At 41.1% G+C, this 27,508-nt stretch overlaps 1 protein-coding gene across 1 annotated transcript in view; it reads left to right on the forward strand.

The window, feature by feature from the left end:
- The window catches only part of DNER (delta/notch like EGF repeat containing), a 214,956-nt gene that overhangs the window by 80,325 nt on the left and 107,123 nt on the right, over positions 1 to 27,508 (forward strand). The window contains exons 2-4 of the mRNA XM_084891823.1: positions 4,695 to 4,991; positions 7,292 to 7,386; positions 10,005 to 10,171. Coding sequence (XP_084747949.1) covers positions 4,695 to 4,991; positions 7,292 to 7,386; positions 10,005 to 10,171 — 559 coding nt within the window. The remainder of the gene's footprint in view (positions 1 to 4,694; positions 4,992 to 7,291; positions 7,387 to 10,004; positions 10,172 to 27,508) is intronic.

A 27,508-nucleotide genomic window follows, 5' to 3' on the forward strand; every position in this document is an offset into this window, starting at 1 on the left:
CTTCAGTACTTTTTCTAAGAACTGAAATGAAAACGGTGAAATGTCAGGTAATAGGAAAGTTATACTGGACAAGAACTGCATCTCTTCAAGTCTTATCAGTGGATCTAGCACGACATAAGAGGAAAATCTTTGTCAGTGCATCTAGCTGGTCCTAAGCTTACACCATGAAAACATGGCCAAGTCAAGTATTGATAATTTTTTTTAATTGAAATCATTGGGATAACATCCTAGCTAATAATAGAGTGATATGCAAATTAACCATCCCTCTGCTTCACCTGCAACTCATGCCCACCAGCCAATCAGAGCAAGTATGCAAATTAACCCAACAAAGATGATGGTTAATTTGCATACACGATGGAAGGGAGGAATGAAGACTGAAGACAGCATAGAAAGAAGAGGGAGGGAAAGTGGAAAGCAAGGCAGCTGCAGCTGCTGGAGGGAAAGCACTGCCCACCTTGCCAGCCCCGCCCTGCCCTGCCCTGCCCCGCCTGCCACAGAGGAAGAGGTAGGGGGGGACAGGAGAGGTGGTGGTGGTGGGAGGGAAGCCCGCCAGAAGTCTTGCAGGAATATTTCTGCAACAGGTCCCTGGTTGGTTAATAAAATTATACAGATTTCAGGGATATAATCTTATAACACATCATCTGTATATTGTGTTGTGTGTTCATCATTCCAAGTGAAGTCTCCTTCCATCACCATTTATCTCCCCTTTACCCTCCTCCACTGGCCTTTCCCTCTGGTAATCACCATCCTGTTATCTGTTTACGAGTTGTTTTTTGTTTCTTTGCTTAATTTCTTCACTCTTTTCACCCACCTCCCAACCTTTCCCCCTCTAATAGCTGTCAGTCTGTTCTCTGTATTTATGAGTCTGTTTCTGTTTTGTTTGTTCGTTTATTTTGTTCATTAAATTCCACATCTACCAGTGAGTGGGCAGTCCTGCTATTTCAAGGTCCCTTGGTCTGTGTGGTTCTTCCCCCGTTTCCCCCACAGGGTTCCACCTCTGTCTACGTTTGGCCTCTGCAGTGAGCTGCCCGTGGGTGGGAGGATAGGGACAAAATTTCCGCACTTCCTCCAGTGAAGGAAAGGTGGGAGTGCGACCCTTTATAGAGATCTCACTTCATAGTCTGTTATCTACATAAGCATTCCTTTCAGGGCGCCAAGATTTATTGTCACGTTTCTGCACATAATTATGATCCAAAGTGCGGCAGGTCCCTTCTCTGCCTCAAGTTGTGCTGTGAAAAGTCCTTTCTGTGATTTAATCACTTAGTATATGCCATCCCAGTTGGGTGGGAAGAAGAAGTAGTAGTAATTGCTATCGACATGATCATTTTAACTTGTCATCTTTGAAGTTTACCCAGACAAGCTCACCTACCTGTTTCTTCCTTTTGTGAACACAAGGTCGGAATGGCCTGAATCAGGGCCAGATAAAACTTCAGGGCTGGATAATATGTACTCCAATGGCTTTGTGGCCAGATAGTCTCCGTGGCTGTTCTTCATCTGCTGAGGTGGTGCAGTGAAAACCTACCCAGAGGGCCATGGCCAGAGCCCGGGAAAACTTTATTCACAGAAGCCGGCTGAAGTTGGCCTGCGGTTGGAGTTTGCCATCCCTGGTTTATACTGGGAAACTCAATTTTGGTGTTTGGACCAGAGCATCAGAGTCCAGGGATGCTGAAAGATATGGGTTTCTAGGCCTCACCTTCGGAGCTTCCATGAATAGCTTGGAGCAGGGGAATATGTATTTTTAGAAGTTCCTTAATTGATTCTACTGCCCAAATTATTAAAACCATGGTTCATTCTGCTTTGAAAATTTATATGTGTGCTGACATACACACAAATGGACACGTGGTTTTATGTGAGTATTTAAAAATAATATAAAAAATGACACGATTGTGTGCAAACCATTCTGCATGTTGCTTATTTCTTTGCCCTTTTCATCGAGGTGTCTCTCTGTTAGTGACATCCAGGAATGGATATAATAAAGAATTTCATCCATTGTAATCTACGGTACCATTATTTTTCTTTCATCATGTTGCTGTCTTTTTATTTCATTTTTGGAGTCTGTCTGGTGGATTTTTAAAACGTTTTGATGGAGGAAGATCATCAGTCTGTTCCTTTAAAGGGTGATTTTGCTTCAGGGGCACTGGCAATGTCTGCAGACCATTTTGGTTGTCACAACTGTCATTGTTGAAGGGAGGACGTCTCCTGGCATCTGGCAGGTAGAGATGAAGGACGCTGCTAAACACCCACAATGCACAGGGCAGCCCTTCCACCAAAGAACTATCCAGCCCAAAGAGTCAGGAATGCCCAGCCTGAGAAATCCTGCTTGGTGGCTTTTTTGTTCCTTGCTTAACAAGGTAACCTATTCCTATGATACCAATATCTGTATCGGTCTCTGTAGTAAAAAGTTCCTGAATTGATTTGCTGCTCAGAAGAATTGCTAAGACAGTGGCCCATCCTACTTATTTCTTTAGACCCCACACAAATCCCCCTCAGTTATTTCTCTTCTGTGTTTACATCTTACTGCTTACTGCTCTATAAATGCCACACATCTCTCATCCCTCAGTGACCTGTGCAGCCTGGCTCACGTGACGTGCTCCATCTGTGACTGCAGGTCCTCCTGGGTGGCACTGGGTTTGGACTCCGCAGACATGCCTCCGTTTCCCTGACTGACTCTGCCCACGGAGCATGGGTATAAGTGAGGATGCGGGTGGTCTCAGGCTAGCGCTTTGCTTTTCTGGACTTTCTGAAAGCAGTGTCACTGAAACCAGAGTGGCTATCAACAGAATCTGAAATGTTCTCGGATGGAGGAGGCCCTGGGTGTCCCTTCACTTAATGTGTGGGGAATGCGTGTCAGGTCACTTCTATTGAAGAATTAATCTGATGCAACAAATGCACAACATTGAATAAATGAGCTTGTTGGGTAGCTGTAAGCAGAAAACCATTAACCCCAGGGCTTTCTCCTTTCTCTTTTTTTATAGCTGAAATTACAAAGTCTTAATCATTCTCCTTCTCCCGTATCATTAGAAGCTAGAAATTATAGCTGAGAAAAGATTGCCTGTTAAATATTGGGTATCCCCAAAGTCAAATCTATTAATTATGACATTTTTGCCTCATGCATTTTGATAGTTTGGTTATTTCCTGCTTATAGATCAAAATTAGTGGGATCCAATAGCAGTAGTGACCTCCACACTGGACTTCCACTTTGTAAAATGAGGTGGAGAGCCATGCAAAGTCTGGGAGGAAAGCATTCCAGGAAGAGAGCATAGCAGGTGCAAAGGCCCGGAGGTAGGAATGACCTTGGCATAGTCCAGGGACAGAAAGAAAACAGGGTGGGGACAGTTCCAGGGAGAAGGAACATACATGGGAAGAGAGGACACCAGGGTATGAAGGTGTCAGATCGAGGAGGGCTTTGTCTACCTGGAAGGAGTTGGGTTTTACTTTGAGTTGATGAAGATTTTAGATGTTTAAAATTATTTACAGTTTAAATATTCTCTTCAGATACCACTCCACCCACTCTTTTCTGATATTCTGTGAAGGGATTTCTAAGTGATAGCAGAGAATTGACAATGCAGTATTTTTTAACTTCATTTTATTCAATTCAAAATCCCTTAACATTCCTGAAGGAGTTAGTTGGACATTGTTTGATGAGGGTAAGTAGCATAATGAGTAACCGTTTTTCCATGCAGAATTATGCATGAACCATTTCTATAGGAGAAACTGGGGTTCCATTTCTCTGTGATCTGGATTTTCCTGAGTTCTATTTTGTGATCAGCCCCGAGAAGCCAGGGGGGCATCAGATAGAGTCTCACTTTCGGTCATCACAGAGGCAAATGCTAATGGAATGAGTGTGGAGAACACTTCTGAACCCTGGAGGGTCTCCAGAGAAACGCTGTTTCATTTCTCATTGCTCTGTAGCATCACCAGGTAATAACAAGTGGCCATTCAGAGGGCAGCAAAGGAGTCTGGATAAACAAGTAGAGCAGGAACACAACTTAAAGACATGCAAGTGAATTTTATCTTCTGTATCCAGCAGGGTTACATTTCTCTGCAATCCCCATCCAAAGTGATGAGCTAGGAGTTTCTATAAGATTCTGCTTAATGTGCTTCACCACCATGCTCTCTACTGGCTTGCAATGGTCGTGCGCACTCATCCTTTTGGAAGCCTGTAATTTAAAAAAACAGCATCTTAAAAAGCTCTGTTCCTCAGGTAGGAAACTGGGAGACTGAGGTAAGCGCATCTTCAGGAGAACAGACACTGGGCATGAGGCAGTCTTGTAATGGTCCAGGATGTACAAAAGAAGAGTTCACTTTAGATCCCTACTTTCATTTGTCATGACACGCAGGTACAAGCATCGAAGTTGACATTTTCTTAATAAGCCTCAATTTTAACTATTTTTGCCTTAGAAAGTTTCTCTAAATAGCGTGTTCCTGAATTCAACGTTGCATAGGGCCTTGGTTTGGGAGGCTCTTCCCCAATCATGTATCCGTCCTTGGGGGAGGCCTGTTACCTGTGGAAAGGCTAACGTTGGGATGACCTTGGGAGGCTGCCCGCAACAACACAAGTCGTTAAGGACATGCGTTCCCCAGGAATAGCGTTTCCACGGGAGCAGCAGCTCTGAGACACCGAGCTAATTTCCCAGCGATGGCACCACTTTTCTTATGAGGGAGTAATTGACCCATTTATGGTCTTGTTTCAGATTGTGGCGGATCCCTGTGCCAGCAACCCTTGTCACCATGGCAACTGCAGCAGCAGCAGCGGTGGCTACCTCTGCATTTGCACGGAAGGCTATGAAGGTCCACACTGTGAGCAGGCACCTCCCAGCCTCCAGGCCTCCGGCTGGACTGAGTCCATGGCACCTAGACAGCTGGAGTCAGTCGCTGCTACCCAGGAGCCTGATGCCATCCTGCCCCGCTCTCAGGCAACCGTGACCCTGCCCACCTGGCAACCGAAAACGGGGCAGAAAGTTGTAGAAATGAAATGGGATCAAGTGGAGGTGAGAATGTTTTGTTGCATACATTTTTACATAAAACATTAGTAAGGTTGAACGAATTCCCATAGTTCTAATTACACAACAAAAACTGGAAAACCTTTAAGTTGCCCAGTGAACAAAACAATGTGCCCAATCTGAGTCCCGTCTGCGCTTGTTTGGGAAATCTCTCTTGGTTACAGAGATGAGACATTTGGATTGTGATTGTTTTGGGCGCTCCAAAGGAGGAATCAAGAAAAGAAAAGGAACGTAATTATTCTGGGGACCAAAGTCCATATACATTTCTGCGAGACAATCTTATTTTGGGGCAAATGGCCAATGAAGAGTCATAAACATGAATGCAACCAAGACCCGCCTTTACTGACCTAATTTTGCTTGTGGAATTGTAATTGGTCACTATTTTCTTGGTTTGCTTGTTATTGTTTGGGTTCTATTTTTGGTGACTTGCAGCTCTTCAATGGGATTTAGAGAAGAAAAAGCTACCATAGATTTAAAATATTTTGAGAATGCATTTGAAAATAAAATTCGCAAATTTTATTTAGTTTGGCAATAGAAAATTCTATTTACTAAATCTTGGCCAACCTAGGTTTGGCTTATTGTATTTTCAAGTTCATCAAAAGTCTCACTATATAAAATATAAAGTGTTCAGCATACCTCTAAAAGTTGACATAAAATATAAATTTGCAAGCTGGAAGAATTTGGGAACTAGTTAAAATCATGAATTTGAGGTGACAATGACAGTGTAATTTCATTCCATATTTTATACTTTATATGACATCCATATAGATTTGTGTGGGGTTGTGTTTTATTACAGGTTTTGTAGATTAAATGAAAACAACAACAACAATATATAGATCTCTGTGTAGCACTTTTAGGGTGAAGGAGTGTGTCTAGAAACTTTCCTTTTTTATAAAAGAGGTAAGGGATCATTTCTTCGTTCATTTTCGTGGGTAATTATAACCAGCTGACCCACTTTTTTTTCATTGCCATGCAATTTATGAAGGCCACATTCAGACTGCAGGGCAGTGCTCTTCACCTACTTAAAAACTGGTGGACTTGTTCTGATTTCAGTCTTTTATTAAATGCTCTGAAGTTATTTCAATACTTCTTTGCTGAATGACTCACTTCTTGAATGTGAAGTAGATTTGGATTCACATTTATGAGGAAGTGTCCTTTAATGAACATTTCTTCCCAACCGGCCATTTCAATCTATTTATTTAACGACATACTGTCCGACAGCTGGTAAATGTGAAAAAGCAACGCCTCGTCTTCCTGTCCTGCGGTTATTTCTTAGGCTCTTCGAGAAGCAGGTTAAAAGTGCTAGAGGAAGACGCTTCCCTTTTTCGTGAAGGGATGATGCTTTGGGTACCCAAGGCTATTTGAGCCCCAGGGGATGAAAATGTATGGAACAGTTGTCTGTTACACAAATTTAACACGTTGGATTCACGTCTTTGAATATGCATGGTGGATTTTATCGGTAGCATTCGAGGAGTATCCAGCCTTCTGGACAATAAGTTCTAAGTATTGATTGGGGTGAAAATATGGAGAATTTCTGTGTTGTTCTCAGTTAATTCAGTGATGAGGGGTACTTTTAATACCCTTTTATTTGGACTTTCATGAAGGAAGTCAGCGATTATGGTATGAGGAATAATAAATGAATGAATTTGTCAGAAGCATCTCAGTGTTCACAATATGCTTTCTAATGAGCACATTCTCCCTTTCCCTCCCTCCACCAGCTCATTTTCCACATCCATCAGTATAACACTTTTGGGAATATATTACTTAAAAAATGAAGACCTAGTCCACAGGGGGAAAAGGGCAGCTCCTCAGTTACCTGGCCTTATTGTGGGCTCCTGAGACCCATCTCCACACAGAGCAGGGTCATCCAGACCAGATTCTTCTTGCCTATAGTTCATTTAAGGGCGCACTCTCCTAGTGGTGAAGGTTTATACCATTGTGTGTAAGCTGATCCTTAATGGCCACCTCCTTGTTCTCTAAGCTTTTAGTCCCTCGGGAACCCCGAGACTGAACCTAGAGCAGAGGCCAGTGACTCTTGTTAAATAAAAGAACCCCTCCCTGGGATATCTTATTATTCGTTTTCCCAATCCCCGCAGTGGATAGACTGTTCCCAGGAAAACTCAAGGGGCAAAGCTTACATTTTCTCTTGAGTTGTTAAGGTTTCACTCGTCCTTTCTCTGTCCCCAGGCCAGCATCACCACAAGGAGTGGAGGAATGCATCTCATGGAATTTTGCTTTATAGTATTGTCTTGTGCTGTGAACTCCAACCTTTTTGTTCTTTTCCCCAGGTGATCCCCGATATTGCCTGTGGGAATGCCAGTTCCAACAGCTCTGCGGGTGGCCGGCTGGTGTCCTTTGAAGTGCCACAGAACGCCTCAGTCAAGTAAGAAAATTCTCAGGGGAAAAACTGTTAAGACTGACACTGGCTGTGAGGCTGTGTCTCTCCATGTAACTGGTCTGTGAGAATCATACATGGAGATTCGTGTGTAGACGTGGTCAATGTCCCTCAAAACCTCGAGGTGCTGTTTGTTACAGGGAAGACTGTAGAGTGAGTTATCCACTGGGAGACACAGACTGTGGAATTGGTCTGGATAAGTCAGGTGTGAGAAGAGAAACCCTGAGGCCTTAGATAAGGTTCATGGCCAGACTCTTCTCTTCACAGATGATTTTTGCTTCTAAAATTCTTTGGCCTTTTAAGATTTTTATAGACTATTGGTTCAATTCGTATGCATAATTTACTCCAAATTTAAAATCTAAACATTATAGCTGAAACCGGTTTGGCTCAGTGGACAGAGCATTGGCCTGCGGACTGAAAGGTCCCAGGTTCAATTCCGGTCAGGGACATGTACCTTGGTTGCGGGCACATCCCCAGTAGGGAATGTGCAAGAGGCAGCTGATCGATGATTCTCTCTCATCAATATTTCTAACTTTCTATCCCTCTCTCTTCCTCTCTGTAAAAAAAATCAATTAAACATATTAAAAAATATATAAACATTATAATATTCTCTTTAAAAACAAACACCCCAGAAGAGAGCATCTTGTTTTGTTTTAAACTCGAGCTCTTTCTGATTACGTGCTGCCCACTGTCACTGGTGGGGGGGTGGGGACCAGTTTGGCTGAATACCTGCAGTGTGCCAGATGCTGTGCTTGCTGGGGGTTAACCAGGTTAGAGCGTCCCGTCCTGGCTGACAATTCCTGCTCCCTGACTTTCTCTGTTGTTATTAACTACCACCCCTCTCTACCCCACCAGCCCCATGCAACCAATGAGCCTTTGCTGTCCAGTCTCCAGGGACTTTAGAAAGGGGAGGGAGCCATGGTCCTGTAACCAGCGTGCTGCATTGGCTCCCTTTTAAGGGAGCAGCGCGCATGCTCACCTTTTCCATTTACCCAGGGCTGCTCTGCTCACCTTACCTTCTCTACAGTAGTCCCTGAGAACTGCTTGGAAGAGGGGCTTTGTTACATTGCCCTGCACCCCCTCCCCCCCCAGCTTTGACTTAGTCTGGTCCAAGAGCCAGGGAAGGGCAGTGGACTCTGGGCACCCGGAAATCCCCTGAGCGGGGGGAAAGGTGTGGCGTCTGAAGCAGCTTTGAGTTCTACCAGCAGGGGGACCCCGGTCCTAAGTGTTTCATTGCTTTTAATACAGAGGAAACCCTCATGGGCCTGAGCTGGTTTTAGGAAAATAAGGTTCATTAATTTATGAAACCATCTCTAACAACGTTTTTCAACCTTCTTAATCTTTCGGCACATATAAACTAATTACTAACAATCTTCAGCACACCAACAAATTATATATATTTTCTTTGTCAATTGGACAAAAAAATAAAAAAGGTATAATTTTGATTCACTCACACTGGATGGCTATTGTGTTGACTGTTGTCACTCTTTTACTTGACAATCTAAGGGAAAAGAGGTCAGTGCGCCTGACTAAATAGTCAGGTATTGCATTTTTCAAAAACTCTTGCAGCATGCTGGTTGAAAACCGCTGGTCTAGATCATATTATCTTACTTTCATAAGCCTTTTTGATTAGTTCCAATTTTCTCTCCCTTTAAATGCTTCTCCTCCTCCCCTTCAACAAACCAAGACTCTCTTAGGCTGCAGAGCTAGGCGGAATAGCAGAATCTGACCCAGGCTGACTGGTCTCGGCGCCCTGAATGCTCTTACGAGACCTTGCACTTGGCTTTACCCATGACTTCAGTCATTAGTCAGTCCTTTCCTGAGCACTCTGCTGCGAGCCCAGGCTCTGTGCTGGGAATGGGCAGCTCTTCTCCCCGAGGGAGAAACCCAAGGAAGGAAAAGTGGCGGGAAGGTGGTCAGGGAAGGTCTCAGAGAAGAGGGGATGTGGGGGCTAAGCCTTGAAAATGACTCACCTCCCAGGTGCAGGAGGTGAAGACTGGGTGCGGGGCCAGAACCCTCTTTGGGGAACAGACAGCAGTCCTGTGGTCCGATCCCTGGGTTGCAAGGAAGGAGGTGACGGATTTGAGAGGGAAAATGAGGCTGAGGTTGATTAGTATCCGTGGCATCTCATTCTTTGGGTTTTATCCTGAAAACAAGAAAAAGCCAGGGAAGATGTGAAGCATGTGAAGTACACACTTTTGCTCATTTTGATGGCACACCTCATGTGGCTGTTGGGGACGCATTACACCTTTGAAATAAATTCCAGCAGGAACCTTAATGTTGTGTGGAAATGGAAGGCGTTGTCTCTAAAAAGAACTCAATATACCTCTTTATTATTGATGAAAACTGTGCCCCAAAGGTGTTATCTGTTAGTGATTTTGTGGTCTATTTTTGATCAAGCAGGAGACAGACATTTCTAACAGCGTGGGGAATGACAGCCATGGGTGGGCTCAAAGTGGGAGCTTGTTTATAAGATCATTCCATCCATTTCCCCATCCCTCTGTGGATGCACACGTCGTTTCTATGTTTATTTTTAATTTGATGAACTGTTTCTATGGTGAGTTTTTCTGGATGGGACTTCCCATTTACACCCCTCCTGTTTTCAGAATTCGGCAAGATGCTACTGCCTCGCTGATTTTGCTGTGGAAGGTCACGGCCACGGGGTTTCAGCAGTGCTCCCTCATAGACGGCCGGAGCGTGACCCTCCTCCAGGCTCCCGGAGGCCTGGTCCTCTTGGAGGAGATGCTTGCCTTGGGGCCCAACCACTTCATCGGTGAGTTATGGACATCTCCCACCCAACATCATGCCTGTTTGGTGTGTAGAGACTGTGTGTAAGGAATTTTCCAGGGTAATCTCTATTCTAGCCATCAACACTGTTCCTTTCATTGTAGGTGAGGTTCCGCTTCTAATCAAAATTGCTTTTGAAGGTAATAATTCCAAGGTGGCTCAATGTGGGGGCTTCTGGGACTATATCCCAGCCCTGGCCAACGTGTTTCAGGGGTGTGAGCCTAGGTGCTCAGTGCTCCAAATATCAGATTCTGATTCCCAGTTCTTCGTTGGCTTTCTCCAAGGATCGTGGGCAACTGGAGGCATTGCGTTCATTTGCTAACAGCAAATTTCATGGGGGAAATGTATCTTTGAAATGTGTTGTTCCTTAGGGGAAAATTTTAAAAAATGTACTTTGCTATAGTAATAATATATATGATGTGTTAATCACTAAATTACACTACATTCTCAAAAATTACACTTTAGGTTAGGATGCGAAGACAATGATTCTGAGTAACAACCTTTATTTCTCTAACCCATTATTTTCCATTTTGCAAGTTTGTGATCTGGTACCTTTTCCATTTTCCTACCCAGAGCTTTCTGAGTGTTTGATGTGGCTTGGATGGAGCTCACAGTCTGTAGTGTGAGTCTCTTTAAAGGTAGCAGACAGTGTGCACGGCTCCTTCCGAGGCAGAGTGGCCAGGTTTCTCACAATGGCAAATTGCCTCACACCCACACGGGGCCAGCTGCTGCTTCTTACAGAATCTTTTCATCTTAAAGAAACAAGATTTATCTTTTGTAATCATTGTGGAAGCCCCGTGCTCACTGCATTGACATGTGTTTAATGCTCTTTCTGTTTAACTTTTTTTAAATCAATTATTTATTTATTTTTTATAAAGCAGCTTCTTAAAATAATTCATTTTTACAACACGGGGCTCTGTAACATGAATACATTTTAGTGAAGAACTAAAAGACTACTTTGAAGAGGACAAAGGCATTCATCTGACAGACGAACAAATCGATGCAAGGGCAGGTGGGAGAAAGCTTCCACGCCACAGGGGATGCCCCAGCATTGTGCTGCTGTGTTCAGTCACTACTGCTCCTTTTTGGGAATAACTGTGAACTCACTTTCAGGAACAACTCTCCCCAATGCCTTACTGTCAATAGATTCCATGTACATACCTGAAGGCCAAAGTATTTTAAAGTTTCTGTGCAACAGAGCAGAGGAGTGGCTTCTTTTTTCTGTGCCTCAGTCATCCATGTCAACTCTTCTGCTGTCTCCTTAATTTGTCCTTCTTTTTCCTAAATTGGTCTCTTCCAGATATGTCATTTGCTCTATGCACTGTTTTGGGGGTAAATAAGGAAATTAATCTTTGTTTAGCATTGTCTGCTCCATGGGAGGCATCCTAGGTGCTTGTTAGCTCCCTGAGTGACTCAGTGGCTCAATAGTTTGTATTTTCAAACAGGAAAGATTCACTGTCCTGGTGCCTTTCCATGAAACATAGCTGTAGCCTGATGTCTTGGTAAAGTAAATTTTTAAAAATCCCGTGGTTGCTTGGAAACACTGCTGTGTTAGATGATCTTGGGGGTGAAGGAAAAAGCAGCCCTCCAGTGTGGCGCCTCTGTGTTATTAGCTTTTGGAGGTCCCCATTTCCTTGGGGTGAAAGCTCCATTGGAGTCCTCCAAATCTTATTTCCTCTTGTCACCTGCCCTTAGGCATATTTCCCCTCACATCTACCTGGTGCACCTCTGCTCTGTCACCTGCTGCCTGTCCCATCCCAACCTGGACCCTCACCCTGCCTCACTCCATCCTTTCAATGCCTCTGACCCCCAAATTGATTCCTCTTCAACACGTCAGTGAACTCTCTGCATTTGGAGTGGTTTTTGAGGAAAATTGCCAGCCAAAGATGCCACCTTACATGGATTCTCAGCTATCCTTAAACTCTTATAAGTTTTTATAAAAACATACAGATGACCCCAGAACATTCTCATGGCTGGTTCTCCATTCCATCAGCAAACCCAAGTGGGGATGTCTGCTTTACCCACACTGCCCACCTACCTACTTGTTCAGAAATGCTCCTCTTTTCCTTCACACTTTTCTCTTTTATGGTCTGTATTGGTTGCTACCTCAGTCTGATATTTTATCTCTTTCCCCTTCTTTGAAATGGTTTTTACTGTGATCCGGCCTGTTCCTCTCTCCCTCAATTTTTCATGGTCTAGCTGCTCGTATCTGTCTGTTTCTCTTCCCTTGTCCTGTTCTCTTGCTCACAACCCACTGTTTTATCTTACTTTCATGTACCATTTTTTTCTCTTATAGTTTTTAGTACACTTTTATGTCTCATTTATATCATAAAAGTAAGTGCATTTTTATGTGTAGCCCAGACCAATTGCTTCACTTAAGACCCACTAAAACGGCTCTTAATACCTTAGATCGAAAGAGTGAGTGGTGTAACACACAGCCCACAAGGACGTCCTTAGAACCTGGGATCACTTCTTCAGGATCATAGTTTCTAAATTAGCCACTGACCTTCTCCAGGAATCAGTGACTTCCAGGTCTTTGTATCTGTCTTTTTTTTTTTTTTAATTTATTTTTATTTTTTATTATTATTTTTAAATTTTTAAAAAAATATATTTTGTTGATTTTTTTACAGAGAGGAGGAGAGAGGGATAGAGAGCTAGAAATGTCGATGAGAGAGATACATCGATCAACCAGCTGCCTCTTGCACACCCCCTACAGAGGATGTGCCCGCAACCAAGGTACATGCCCTTGACCGGAATCGAACCTGGGACTTTTCAGTCCTTAGACTGACGCTCTACCACTGAGCCAAACCGGTTTTGGCCTTTGTATCTGTCTTACCTGGATTAGAGACGTCCCTAGTCTGTGCATGCCTATTGGGTGCCTCCAGGGAGCTGCTAAGCACTTGAAATTTCCTTGATTCTAAGTTATTAGTTTAAAAAGATTCTTGTCATGCAAAATAGTTTATAAGCAGTGCATTCTCTTTATTTTCTTCTCTTAAGAAGCAGGGAAGAATAAGACGGTACTTCCGCAGGTACAATGAAGGGAAGAGTTTCCTTTTCTTGAGGTAATAAGACTGAGCTGGTGTGGATCTATCTTCATGACACCCCCAGGACCTCTGCTTTGGACCACGGCCAGCTTTTGCATACTGACGCCATCCTGGAGCGGGGCCACATTGTCCCTGCCTCTGAACTTGGTGGTCGGGATTGCTGGTCACCCTTCCTAGATGCTCACCCAACCTCGGCCCTGCAGGTTTCCTGTTTGTTCTTCTCTGCATGGCTGGCATCATTTCCCCCAGCTCTGGCTCCTTCGCCTTCTTCCAAGTCTTCTATAAACCTTTGCTTTACCAGCTGTGTAAGCTACACTTCTCCCTGATAACCCATTTTCAGCCAGCATCTCACAACTTAGCATCTGAATGTTCCCTATGCTCTTTTATTTATTTATTTATTTATTTATTTATTTATTTATTTTTGGTGTGCTGATTTTACAACTTTAATTAAACTGAAAGATTTGAGAGAAGCGACCATATCACAGGTCCTTGTTCCATGGTGGCCACATGATAGTTACCCAACTGATTAAATTCTGTTCATAAGTAACGGTTACCTGCTCAGTAAATGCCATGTGAAGAAAATTGCCAGCTTCAAATGTCAATCTTTAGAATTCTTTGTAGAGTTTCACAACCCACCTCTGTGACACTTAAACTTTCTTCCCTTTTATTACATTAAAAGTATTTTAGAGGGTCAAATTAAAAAAAAAAAGACAAAAAAAAGGAAAGAAACTTTTCATCATTCTTTTGGGAATGCTACATTTTGCATTTTGTCCTTTAAGATATCTTACTCAGAGGTCAGGGGTAAAATAGTCAAAGAAAGTTTGGAATTGCTACCAGCTATAGAAATATTAACATCTTTGCCAAAAGCTTAAGCTTGAACAAAAAATGCAAATATTTCACCTTTGCTGATCATCTTAAAACCACAGTTGAATATGGGTATTGAACTCCTTGCAACAGAGGAAACAAGACTTGGAAATGTTCAAATAAAAAGTAATAGTTGGGAGAGAACAAAAGCAGAGGAAGGATAAGGCTGCCCTGAACAGCATAATGTAGATAACATTCTTATAGCTCACATTTCCCTTGTAGGAAGATTTCTATTAAATTAAATTTTACTTAAATTGAAACCACATTTCTATATTATTAGCAATCAGAATCATTCTTCTTGGGATCTTTTATTAATGGTAATGTATATTAGAATTTTAAAATTAGTTTGCCTTGAACTTCACTATTTTGCTCCTGTCTTTCTAAATATTGTCATTGTCAGCATCACTTATTTATTGGTTCCTATTAATTGTGGTGATAAATTAAGCATTGATAAGAAAGATGGATTCCATTACAGACACACAGTCTATAGTTGACAGTCTAAATTGAGCGGGGTCTCACTGAGTGTTGGTGGCTCAGGCTGCGATGGAGTTGGGGCAGGTGAGCCAAGATGAATGAAATGTTTCTCCTACCCTTCAAGATAGTCCTTGGAATTAGGCTTCGTAGAAAGGCGGGTTGCTGGTCTATCAGATCCAGCAAATCTTTTACAAGCTGCTCAGTTCATTCTTTCACACACCATAATTTGTGCAAATCCTAGGAACAAATAATCAATAGTATTTGTCGATTAGTTCTTTAGAAGTAAAGGACAACCCCTTTAGAGTAAAATTAGTCGGCATCCATATATGTAAGTTACTAAAGTGCTTCTATAGATTTGGGCACCAGCTTCATAATTTAAGAGAACGAAAAGGTGGCAGGCAGTTCTCCCAGAAATTGTGCCCGATTCATTGGTTGGAGGGGTTTGCTTGGTTTCGAGAAGCAAACTCCAGGTATGTCTTTATAATTATAAGTTCTCCTCTCTCCCTCCCCATTCTGCCTCATTTTCTTTTTCTCTTCATCTCTGCCCTTTATTTAAAAAATAAAGATGGCACATTTTGCTTATAGATCGATATGTAAAAATGAAATAAAGAAAATTATTTTGATATTTAAAATAATTTATTGTTAACTGTGTTTTTTTTTTAAATATGTTCTTATTGATTTCAGAAAGAGGAAGGGAGAGGAAGAGAGAGAGACAGATAGAAACATCAATGATGAAAGAGAATCATCAACCAGCTGCCTCCTGCACACCCCTACTGGGGATCGAGCCCAAAATCTGGGCATATACCCTGACTGGAAACAAACTGTGACTTCCTGGTTAATGGGTCAATGCTCAACCACTGAGCCACACTGCATGGGTATATTGTTAACTCTGGAAAGAAATACCTTATTACTTAACTAATACTAGTGAATTTCAACCCATCTTATCTACAGAATTTCATTGGAATATTTCTTTAAAACTTTTCCTGCTGCTTTTAATTTAGAATCAACATTCCCAGAGCATTGCCAGTGTGCTGAAAGCTTTTCACTACAGATTTCAACTAAGAAAATAAATAATTTATTTAATTGCTTTTTATAGCCAAACTTTTGCTCCTCAATAGCATCTCTTCTCTTTCTTCTTTCCAAGGGTGGGGCAGAGGAAAGGAGAGGGAGGGGAGGTAAGGAAGGAGAATGAAATAGAGGAGAGAAAGAGAGTTGATTGATCCTCAGGGCTAAATACATAAACCCCGGAAGGGAACTATGGTTTTCTCTTACTAGAGGTAATTTTAAAATTTGCGCTCTTTTTAAAAATAAAAAAATGCTCTTTAATGTAGATAATATAAATAATATACTTTTTTTTCTTAAAAGAAGAACACATTTGTGCTCTGTCTAGTTATTTACATTTTTCATTTAATGTGTCACTTACATTCTTTTGATTAATAAATATAAACCCATAGTACTCTTCTCAACAATTGTGTAATGTTCCATTGAATCAATATACTATATTCAATATGCTGTTGTTAAACAATTAGATCCTTTCTTTTTTTTTTTTGCCTCTTTAGACAGAATTTCAAACATTATTATAATCTTATCTTTGTATCTATAATGATGATTCATTTGGGTTAAATCCCTAGGTGTAGAATTTACTGAATCAAAAGGTTCATATATTTTAATGACAAATTTGATACAAATTTTCAAATTGTTCTTAACTTTATTCCAGTTTTCACCCATGACAACCTGTTTATTTGACAATGCACATTGCTTCCCTTCCGTGGACTTTATGCTAGGTGCTGTTAACCAAATTCAACTGGAAATTTACAGAGACTTCTTAGCAACCTAACAACCTGAAACTTGTAGGGAGTCCCTCAAGACTGTGATTAACAGTCTCCAGAAAAAGGACAGTTCAAGTCCCTTTAAACAAAAGATACCTAAAGTGGTTGCATCACACTATAGCATTTAGAATCATGGTGAGCTGAAACCGGTTTGGCTCAATGGATAGAGCATCGGCCTGTGGACTGAAAGATCCTGGGTTCGATTCCAGTCAAGGGCATGTACCTTGGTTGCGGGCACATCCCCAGTAGGGGGTGTGCAAGAGGCAGCTGATCTATGATTCTCATTGACGTTTCTAACTCTCTATCCCTCTCTCTCTTCCTCTCTGTAAAAAAAAAAAAAAAAAAAAAAAAAAAAAAAAAAAAAAATAAATAAATAAATAAATAAACTAGAATCATGGTGAATAGAATGGTTTATTATATCATTGCATTTTGTAAAATGGTGAGAGGGGGTAGCATATGGACAGCGAATGCAGTTCTCAAGGTCCCCAAGATTGGTCATTCTCTAGTGACATTTCTCCTACTTAATGTTCTGCAAAGAACATCTGTGTTCTAGAAATGACCTCTCCTTCTCATAGGTCCTTTTGCTTCCCCACTTCAATATTCTGAAGGTTGATATTTAAGTTGCGTCTATCAGAGACTTTTTATGGGGTCAGATATATTCCAGGAGGATGGGACAAAGGATTTTCCAGAATGGACAAATATTTTGGTAACCTATCAGGGAGACTTTAGAGATAATCATTTGATTTTGACATAAGGTCTTGGTAGTTGAGATTTTGGGTAAAAAAAATCAAAGCAGCAAGTAACTGGACCAAAGTAGGGCATGTCAGCAGGAAGAAATTGTGGTTTCGGGTGAAGAATATAAATAATTAGGATTGCATTTCAAAAAGACTCTCTTGCCTTCTCCTGTCTGATGCTTTCTCTGACATTTGGGGTTTGAATGCCAGGATATTTTTGGTGTTCACATGCTTCCTTAACCAGGGACACTCCTGGCTGTCCTGTTTTAATGCTGTAATTGTAAGTTTGACCTGCAAAAGTGATTTTTGCTTGGTAGACAAATGGAAATATCCTTAAATAAGTACACTGACAAAGACTGTTTGGTTACATCACTAATAACAAATGACAGCCTCTGGAATGCTACCCTGTTAATAAAATAAGCTCTCCGTCATCTGTTCATCTCTCTGCATCCCTATTTATTATCAATAAACACTTTTTGATTAATGACTCTGTTTAGGCCACCAGTACATACAGGCTAAGTACTAGAAACACAAAGAAGTAAAAGGTCAAAAGTCCTGGCTTTGAGAGTTTTCCACCTTCAGGCAGACAGGACGTACTCATTATGTAACTCAGATAAATCATGTCCCATGACTGTCTTGTTCATGAAGTCACATTCAAATAAATACAGTCTAGTAGCCAAATAATGAATTAAAACTCTTGAAATATTTATTCATCTTTTTGAGGGAACATGAAGAAGAGTGAGATAAATCAATCCTATTATGCCTTAAAGTCTTGTCAATCTTATCTCCTCTTCAAGAGTCTATGTGCATGGCACTTTGGCAAATTCTTCCACTGTCACCATCTCCTGTTTCCTACATTAGATGCAATGACGTATCCTATTCTTTTCCCACATGGTGACAAAAGTTGGGGAACAGATATTGCATTAAGACTCAGAGATGACAGTGTAATTATCAAATAGTAATAGATTCAACGAATGATGCCAAAAAGCAAAATTTTCTCATAGAATTTCTGAAAAGTATTACTCCTTTGAAAATGTGGTCTCATAAATTGAATTGAAAGTAGGTGCAATCATCATGCTACTGAGAAATCTTAATAGTAAATGGGGTCTTTGTAATGGTACTAGATTTATTATCAGAAGATTGTGACCTAATGTTATCGAAGCTGAAGTATTAACAGGATCTGCAGAGGAGAGGTTGTTCTGATTCCAAGAATTGATTTGTCATCCTCAGTATTAGAATAAGTTTAATCAATTTATCAGTTATTGCTTTTATCAATGTTGTTTTTATATCATGTTTTTTATGTCATGTCTTTGTTGTTGTTATATCATGTTGTTATTGTTTACTAATCAATTTATATATTATTTTCATATACATTTTACTAATTTTCTTTTATCTCTGACACTTCCATTATAGAGAAAGGGTGGATAGCAATTTCTTCTAATTAATTTTCTTTCAATGAGCACGAATCTATGCACTGGGCCACTAGTTCATAAATAAAAAACAATGTGCAAATTCACAAATTAATTTTGTAATAATGTGACAGTTGTATTTTAAAAAGCAGTTAATTTCAAATATAAAGTTTGATTGGCTTTTACAAACAAGCTTGATTCCAACGTTTGCATTTCATCCTGGGGAGCCAGGACCCTCCCTGGGGGGGAAGCAGCCCTTGGACCAAGGCAGTGGCCTGCAGTGAGCACTAGAAATGGAAGCTGGGAAGACGGAGAGCACTTGAAGTGGTTGATCATTTTTTCTTTGTTTCAGTGTGAACAAAGGTTCATTTAGTTTTGGTTTTGGACTTCTGCCTCACACACAGAGATTCCCGTTAGATTTTCTGTAGTAAGGCATCCTGTTCAAGCAACGTCACATCAGGATTTTGGACCATAAAGGTTGCAAGAGAGTCAGATAGAATTTTTAATTTGCTACATTGACTATTACAGAAAGAATCCATGATCAGATAGCGGTCCCAGGACTTTCGTATAGGCTGGAGCATAAATGAAATCTGTCTTGGTCAGATAAAGTTAACCCTCTCACCCCACTGAGCTGACAGTCAACTGAATTAAAGAATTTAATTTGGGGAGGGAACAGATTGGGAACAGGGACAATCTGTAATTCATTCTTTCTTGATAAGCCCCGGAAGCAGCATTGGTGGTGGTGTTCGTGGCCCGGGGAAGGGCATGGTTTATGATGAGGCTTGCTACTGAAATTGGTTTGGGTGTCTTTGCTCAGGGCAGCTCCTGGCTGAGGTTAAAGCTGCTCCACTGAGGCTGTTAGCTTGAGCAAGGCCAAGGAAATCGGTTGCTGTCACCACCAGCTTTCTTTTATGGGTTCCTTGTTTCTCTTTGCTACCTTGTCCTTCCTGTTCCCTGATATTTGCTGGTACCACATGCATGTCACTTGTTTTCCTCCCCCCACCAAAAAATAAAAATAAAAAATTATTGAGCATCTACTCTGAGCCAGGCTTCTGCTTGGTGCTGATAATAGAGCAATAAAATGAAACAAAATCGTTGCCCTCATGAGTCTTACATTTTAGTGGGTTGACAGGTAATAAATAATTCTACAAATAAATATAAAACTACAACTGTGATAAGCACACTGTGCTGTGATGCAGTTGATAATAAAAACCTGACATATCCTTGGGGCAGGGGAGATCACTATCTTGAAGAAAGATGATTAGGCTGAGATATTAACTAGGGAATAGGGAAACCCTTGCAGGCAGAAGGCTAGAACTGCATGTGCAAAGGCCCTGTGGTTAGACAGAGTACACAATGTCATAATATTGGAGGAACTAAAACCAGGGTGAGAGAGGTGGAGGTGTGTGTGTGAGGTGGGGAGGAAATAACCTGGGCCAGCCTTGCCTGGCTGTGGAGGCCACATTTAGATTCTGTTGGCAAGAGGGAGCTATTGAGGGGAAGGAACTGATAAACATATTCCTCCTATGTCAGGTCCCTTCAGAAACATGCATTTTAACTTGGCAGAAAAGAAGTTATCCTTATAACTGCTTCTCTGCCTGGCTGCCAGACACCTAGGGCATTGGCGAACCCCCACCGGTGTTTGTGGTCACACCCTCAGAGATTCATATTCACTGGGTCAGGTTAGACCTTATGTAGCAGTTTATGATATAAACTGTAGGTGATTCTGATTCACTGCCAATCCTCGGCATTATGAGCCAGATCTGAGAGGGGCTGAGTGGTGGGGACTATTTGAAGCTCCAGAAAGTGGAGCAGATAGGTAAGGATGTCCCTGAGCATCTTGATGATGGAGGCCCAGGATATGACAGTGCTAGTGATGAGAATGCTAATATGAGCCAGAAATAGCCTGACCAATCAGGCTGAATTGCATTCTGCCTTGCCATACCTCCCAATTGTTCTCTCTCCAATCATGGCGCACCCCTGGGGATTCGTTGCAGTGCATTGGCTGCTTCTATTTTTAGTGCAGTAAATACCTGCTCTGAAGAAGAACGGTGTTAATGCATAATTGAAGAAGCACATGCCTCTCAAATTAGAAACCTCAACAAACACTTGTAAATTCAGGCAACCGTCTTTCACATGACCTTGAAGTTACCAGACAGTCTTGTCAGTGGCCACTTAAATATGTGATTTTGAAACAAAGAGATGTCACAGAACAAAGGCAGTTGACAAATCATATTTACACTGCTTTTTTTAAAATTTAAATCAATCTTTATTGTTCATATTATTACAAAGGTTCCTCATTTCTTCCCCTTTCCACCCCCCCATTGTCCTCATCCATAGGTGCACAGTTTATGTTCAGTCTCTTCCCGCATCCACCACTCCCCCTTTCCCTGATAACTGTCAGTCCACTCCCCTCCCGTATCTCTGACTCTACTACTTGCTTGCAACAGCCAGGAAGGTAAACACGTTAATCAACAGCTTTTCACGTTAGCTCATCGGAAGACCCAATTCTCTGACTGCCTGATGTTTATAAAGTCATCCATGGCCCAATTAGCTGTGTGTTTATAATCTCCCATTACCCTCACATCAACACAGAGAAATGATGAATTATTTTGCATTCATAGTAATGCCATTAATCAGGATGCATTCATTGGGTAGTAAGAACTGGAAGAGGTGGGCAGTTGTATTTGAGGTCTACAGGAATTTAGCAATTGATTGACTAGTACTTGATGAATTGAAAATGTACTAATGGAAGATCAAGTGATACAATTCCAACTGATTATGAAAAGGTGACAGACATTGAAAATGAGATTAAACAAATGAAGAATTTCCACTAATAGCCAACAAAATTTCAAAGGAAAGAGCAAATTAATTTTCACGTTCTACAAATAAGAACTGGCATTAAAAAAATACTGTTTGTCCAATTAGGATGGAGTTTTCATAAGCAATGAGAAAGGGCTTCTTTTTTTTCTAAATCTAAATGGAGATTACCTAAGGTCAGAAATGGACATATAGAGAGATTTGACAGGCCTACTTGTAAGTTTTATTTAAAAAAGGGATTTTATAATTCTAATATTTTTATACCAACTAAGCCCATGATATTGCATTATATTGACCAGTGCCTCTTGAATTAACTGCTTGTTATATGTTTTAAATATGTCTTTTAATTGTATGAATTGTCATTATACCTCATTTATTCACACACATACATATTTTATAACTTAGGCATGAATTGTTCAAAGTGGCAGATAATAAGAGTTATACTATTATAAATGCATGGTGTAATTTTATTTGGACATTATTTATAACCTCTTATAAATTTATTATGGTGACACTAGTTAACAAAATTATACAGGTTTCAGCTACACAATTCCACATTGTCTGTACACTGTATTGCGTGCTCACCACCCTAAGTTGTCTCCTTCTCTCACCTTTTATCACCCCTGTGTTCTCCTTTACTTCTACCCAACCCCTTCTGACAATCATCACACTGTTCGAACATTATTTTTAAATTCTAGCAATCATTTTTAAGAGTAGCAATAATTTTTTTTAAATTCCATTTCGGAGGCTAGATAGGAGAGGGGCTGAGTTAGAGGGCCCTCTAACTGACCTCCTTGCTTATATACCAGCACTGCATTTTCCTCAGGGGATGGATGTACTTCCAGAGCCTTTTCCTAAGACCAACACCAGTGTAAGATCCAGTTATGATCCACTTTAAAAAGGTGTTGGTTTTTTATATTGATGTTAGTGATGATAATGATGGTGATGACGGTGGAGATGATGGTGATCATGATGATGTTGATGGCGGTGATGGTGATGATGAGGGTGATGGTGATGATGGGGCTGCTGATGAGGATGATATAGTAGTGATGATGATAGTGGTGATAGGATGAGAGTGATGGTGATGGTGGGGTGATGATGGTGGTGATGACAGGGGTTATGATAATCAGATAATATTTGTGGTGGTGATGATAACAGTGATGGTGAAGATGGAGGTGCTGATGTTGATGATGATGATGATGATGATGATGATGATGATAGTGGCAATTAGGATGGGAGTGATGGTTGTAGTGGTGGGCTGATGATAATGTTAATCATGATGATGGTGGTGATGATAGGGGTTATGATAATGGGGTGATGATGATAATGATTATGGTGATGATGGCTGCTATTAAAGGAGTGTTTATGTCCTTAAGGAAAGAGAAAGGAGAGGGGAAATGATGAAGTTAGTATTTCGTGATTTTGGGACTCTAAGCAGTAACTAAATGATGATTCATTCGAGTCAGGTGTCAGAGGGGGATGTGGCATAGGAGGAGGAGTGTTATATGAATCTTCTGCAGGCCTGTGTTGTTAGTGTGCAGTGTAAGCTGCACCATAGAGAGACCTCAAACAAGTTCCAGGTTAATTTATGTCTCATGTTACAGTCTCGAGGGAGCTCTCCAGGATGGAGTGGGCAGCTCCACGTCCTCCACACATAGATTCAGTCTCCAGATTCAGGCAGGCTGCCTTGGCTGTCACCATTCACTGTGGCATGTGAGCCAGTGTGTGTGTGCCTATGGGGGTTCATGCTTTGTCTTCTTAAATGTTCAAAGTGCCACTCGTCCTGGCACTGAGGCCCTGAGAAGAGGCGTGCTCTTTCACTGGTAGCACCATTCCCAGCAAAAACTCCCAATTCTATTATTATTAAGGGATATGGGAAGAATAGATACCAACTAGCAATTACTCCACATTCAAATACTCAAATCTTACTTAGAGTCAGTAATTTAGTCTAATGTTAATGGAGAAGCCGTGTTGTAGAGTGAACACCTTGAAAAAAAAAATGAAATAAATATTAGCTTTAGATGTACAGCAGAGTGACTAGACAATCATATATTTTACGAAATGTTCTTCTGATATTTCTTGTACCCACCTGATGCCATACATTATTCCCTAATACAAAATAATAGTGAATATAAACTGCAATCGAAAAATAAAATAATAAAATTAAACAAAAGTACTGCACGCTGTGCTAGCAACCCTTTACTATGGGAATAGATACTTCTTTTGGAAATGTACAGAATGTCAGCATAAGAACTCTCAGTCTAAATTTTAAATACATTTTAAGCCTCTGTTTTGATATAGACTTTGCAGTTTCTCTGCAGGGTGAATAGACAGAGGAAGATGCTGAGATGCTAAAGGTGAAAAGTAGTTTTTAGGTGCTATTATATCTGACAGCAAGATTTGTTGAGGAAAAAAAAATCAATCTATATTTAGGCAAGTGGATTATACACTGAGTATGATCTCTAAATGCATAATAATCTGGCTACTAAGTGTATATCCTAATATGCAAATTGTCCCCTCAACCAGGAGTTTAACCAGAAGGCAGGCTGGCCAACCGCCCATATCCCCTCCCCCTGACCAGGCTGGCCAGACCCCACCAATGCATGAATTCATGTACCAAGCCTCTAATAATAATAATTATTATTATAATTATGTATATATATGCTGAGTGGCCAAGTGGCCAGATTATTATGTGTTCAGAGATCATAATAATCTGGCCACTCAGTGTATTTCTTCTAGAATATTTTACCAGTCTTTACAATTTCCTTTTTTTTTTTTTCTTTTTAAGAGAAAATGATATTATAGTTGACCCATGACCAATGTGAGGGGTATGGGTGCTGATTCCATGTAGTCAAAAATCTGTATAACTTTTGACTCTCCTAAAACTTCAGTTGTTTCTCAGTATTCATGGAGGATTAGTTCCAGGAACCCTTATGGAGATAAAAATACAAAAAGTTCAAGTCCCTTATATAAAAAAGCATATAAAAAAGCATACAGTCAGCCTTCCACATCCAGAGAGTCCCAACTATGGATGTGAAGCCCAGGGATACCAAGGGCCAGCTGTCTATTTATTGAAAAATATCTGTATGGCCGAAACCGGTTTGGCTCAGTGGTAGAGTGTCGGTCTGCGGACTGAAAGGTCCCAGGTTCGATTCTGGTCAAGGGCATGTACATTGGTTGTGGGCACATCCCCGGTAGGGGTGTGCAAGAGGCAGCTGGTCGATGTTTCTCTCTCATTGATGTTTCTAGCTCTCTATCCCTCTACCTTCCTCTCTGTAAGAAAAATCAATAAAATAAATTAAAAAAAAGAAAAATATGTGTATGTAAATGGATCCATGCAGCTGAAATCCATGTTATTCAAAGCTGACCTGTACTGATCGTGTAGTACTTTTCAGACACTTGGCTAGGCCTAACCTACCTGATGACTTAACTGAGTGACATTGACAGAGGTATCTGCACTGTTGCTGTGATGTGCCATTGTGTCTTTCTATTCAAAAGCATCATTGACCATACCTTACTCCAAACACCCCAGGAAATGAGGTATTCTGTATGAGAAAATTTTGCAAAAAGCAACTTACTACCTTAAGCATCATAACTTAAAAGCAAGCAAGCAACAACAACAAAATCCAGCCTTTACATGGAAGTTTAAAGTAAGATTTGTTAAGAAAAGTAAAAAGACTCTGAATGAGATCCTGGAGGGTTGGTGTGGCCAGGCACGTTCTTCAGCAAATGAGGTATCATTCCATTAGTACAGGGTGTAGTGACAGTGTTTTTAGTGCTCATTTAATTTTTCTCCTTAACTCCTGATCTGCCAGCATTCTGCATATGTGCACTGTGGGGATAGCTGCGTTCTTTACAAAGTGGGGGTGCATTAGTAAGCCTCGTTTTATATCATGTTGCCCTGTATTTGGTCTACATTCAGGCTTGCTCCCTGCCTCAAGGTTATTTCTGTGTGTGTGTGTGTGTGTGTGTGTGTGTGTGTGTGTGTGTGTGTTGTCTGTCTCTGGCTTGGCATTGTCAAAAGATGATTTATTTATCAGGTTTTGTTCCCGAAACCACAAGTATTGAATCACAAATCCATAGGGATCTGACTGCCTTATTAAACTTCGCACTAACCTCCATCCTACCTTCTAAAGAGTGGGCATTGGCGGGGGGTGTGCCTACCACTGGGAGATGGAATCTGTGCTATTTCACACTTCTCATGCCTATCTCGTGCCAGCCATGGGACTGTCCCAACTATGGACAGTTTTTATAGGTTATAAGTTTGTGCCAGATGACTTGCCAGTCCTAGTAGGAAGACTAGGCAGTCTTTCCAACACCTACTGCTCAAGTATTTACAGCCAGAATTTTTATTTTGCATGTATGCTTTCCCTTTAACAGGAAAGAAAATGGTCTTTAGCCAAACCACTGAGGTGAGAAATGCAAATCTCATTTGCTATGAATCCCAATGAGGTAGTAACGACAAAGTCCATTTAAGACTCTTTAGTGTTAATATTAAAGAAGACAAGTGGTAAAATCAACAGTTAATGGCCTGGAGCCAGCCATCTCTGCTCTAACTGATGCTTGACCACACCACTGCATTCCAGGGATAATGACTGGACCCCTCTGGGGCTCTCAGCTTCTCATTGGCCCCAAGGGAAGTGAGTTTGGCCAAGTCACTGTTTTAAAAGGACTGTAATGATGGCAGAACATTTTATTACTGTGTTAATGAGCACAGTGCTGGGTGTGGACCAGGCAGAGTCTTTGTGTGTGAGTTAGGGGAGGGGGTCCGCAGAGGAGAGAAGGACTGAGAGGAGGGAGAAGGAAACCCAACTTTTATTTGTCCTCATCATCAGTTACTTCAGAGTGTTAACGGATTCCTGGATAAACTTTGGAGAAAGTTTGCCTTCATTACAGGTTTAAAACTCGTTAGGGAAATCACCCAGTTGTGTAGCAAGTAGAAGGGGTCTCCCAACCCGTATCTTCCCTCCTCCATTCTTCCCCATTTCTTTCCTTCTGAAGTTCAAGCTGAACTGTGTAGAGGTTTGGAGACTTTTTCTTTGCATGGGCCCCCATCTCCCACTTGTGTTCTTCATGATTCAGAGTCTTATCTTTCCTTATCAATCCCACAATGGAAAAATCATATAGGCATTTCTACTGTAGCTATTTTTTCTAGTATGATTCTGTAAGGGCTGATAACCATGCAAAACTAAGTTTATGTTGGCCGGTAAAGCTTGTTTCTGGGCCTTGTTCCCCCCCCCCGCCGCCCCCTCCTTTCCCTAAATTCTCTCTCCCTGTCCCATTGATTTAATATCTCTATATTTAGATGAGACCCATATTGAAAGTGTCAGCCCTAACCTTTATAACTACACCTGTCCTACATCTGCCCACCAACTTGACTGCTCCATTTCAGGAGAGGTCTCATCAGTGTCTCAAATTTAATATGTTCACAATGGAAATTTTGATTCACATGCCTACCACCACCACCCACAAAGTTGTTTATACTCTATCTATGTATGATTTCTTCCTTTCTTTCCTATCCCATATACAAAAATCTTCTTGGTTATTGTTCCAAAATTTGATCTTTAAGAAAGCATAAATCATGTGTTATCCCCTTGTTTAAAACCCTTCAGTAGATTTCCATTGCACTTGGCATGGAATCCAAATCTTTACTAAGGTTTGGTGATCAGGTCTCTCCTGCCTCTGTATCCTCATCAAGATGTTGGCCACTGACACACTGATGTCCTCATCCATCTGACACGCTGACCTCCTCAGCTCTTTCCTTGGGGCTTTCTCAGCTTACAGTGTTCAACCTAAAACCTGCCTCCTGCTTGGGAACTCAATAAACAATAGCTGAATGTTGTATGAGTGAGGTCAACTCTCCGTCCATCCATATACTTTTCCCCACCTCACCACATGGAATGCATAGTCTCTCCATTTAGGGTGCCTCAGAATATCAGTCTCATAATCAGAATTATAGACTTTAACTGTGCACAATTATGATTTAACCAAATGTGTATTCATAATGACTTTCAAAGAACTCTAATTTTACATTTGTTGTGTTTGCAATGAAGAATATAAGACCCAGAAAATGAGAAGATAAAATGTCCCTTTGATAAAAGGTGAAAGAGTCCCTGAAACATTTGATGGATAGCCATCATTTTCTTTTC

The sequence above is a fragment of the Pipistrellus hanaki genome (genome assembly GCF_964339955.1).
Source record: "Pipistrellus hanaki genome assembly, chromosome: 8".
NCBI lineage: Eukaryota > Metazoa > Chordata > Mammalia > Chiroptera > Vespertilionidae > Pipistrellus > Pipistrellus hanaki.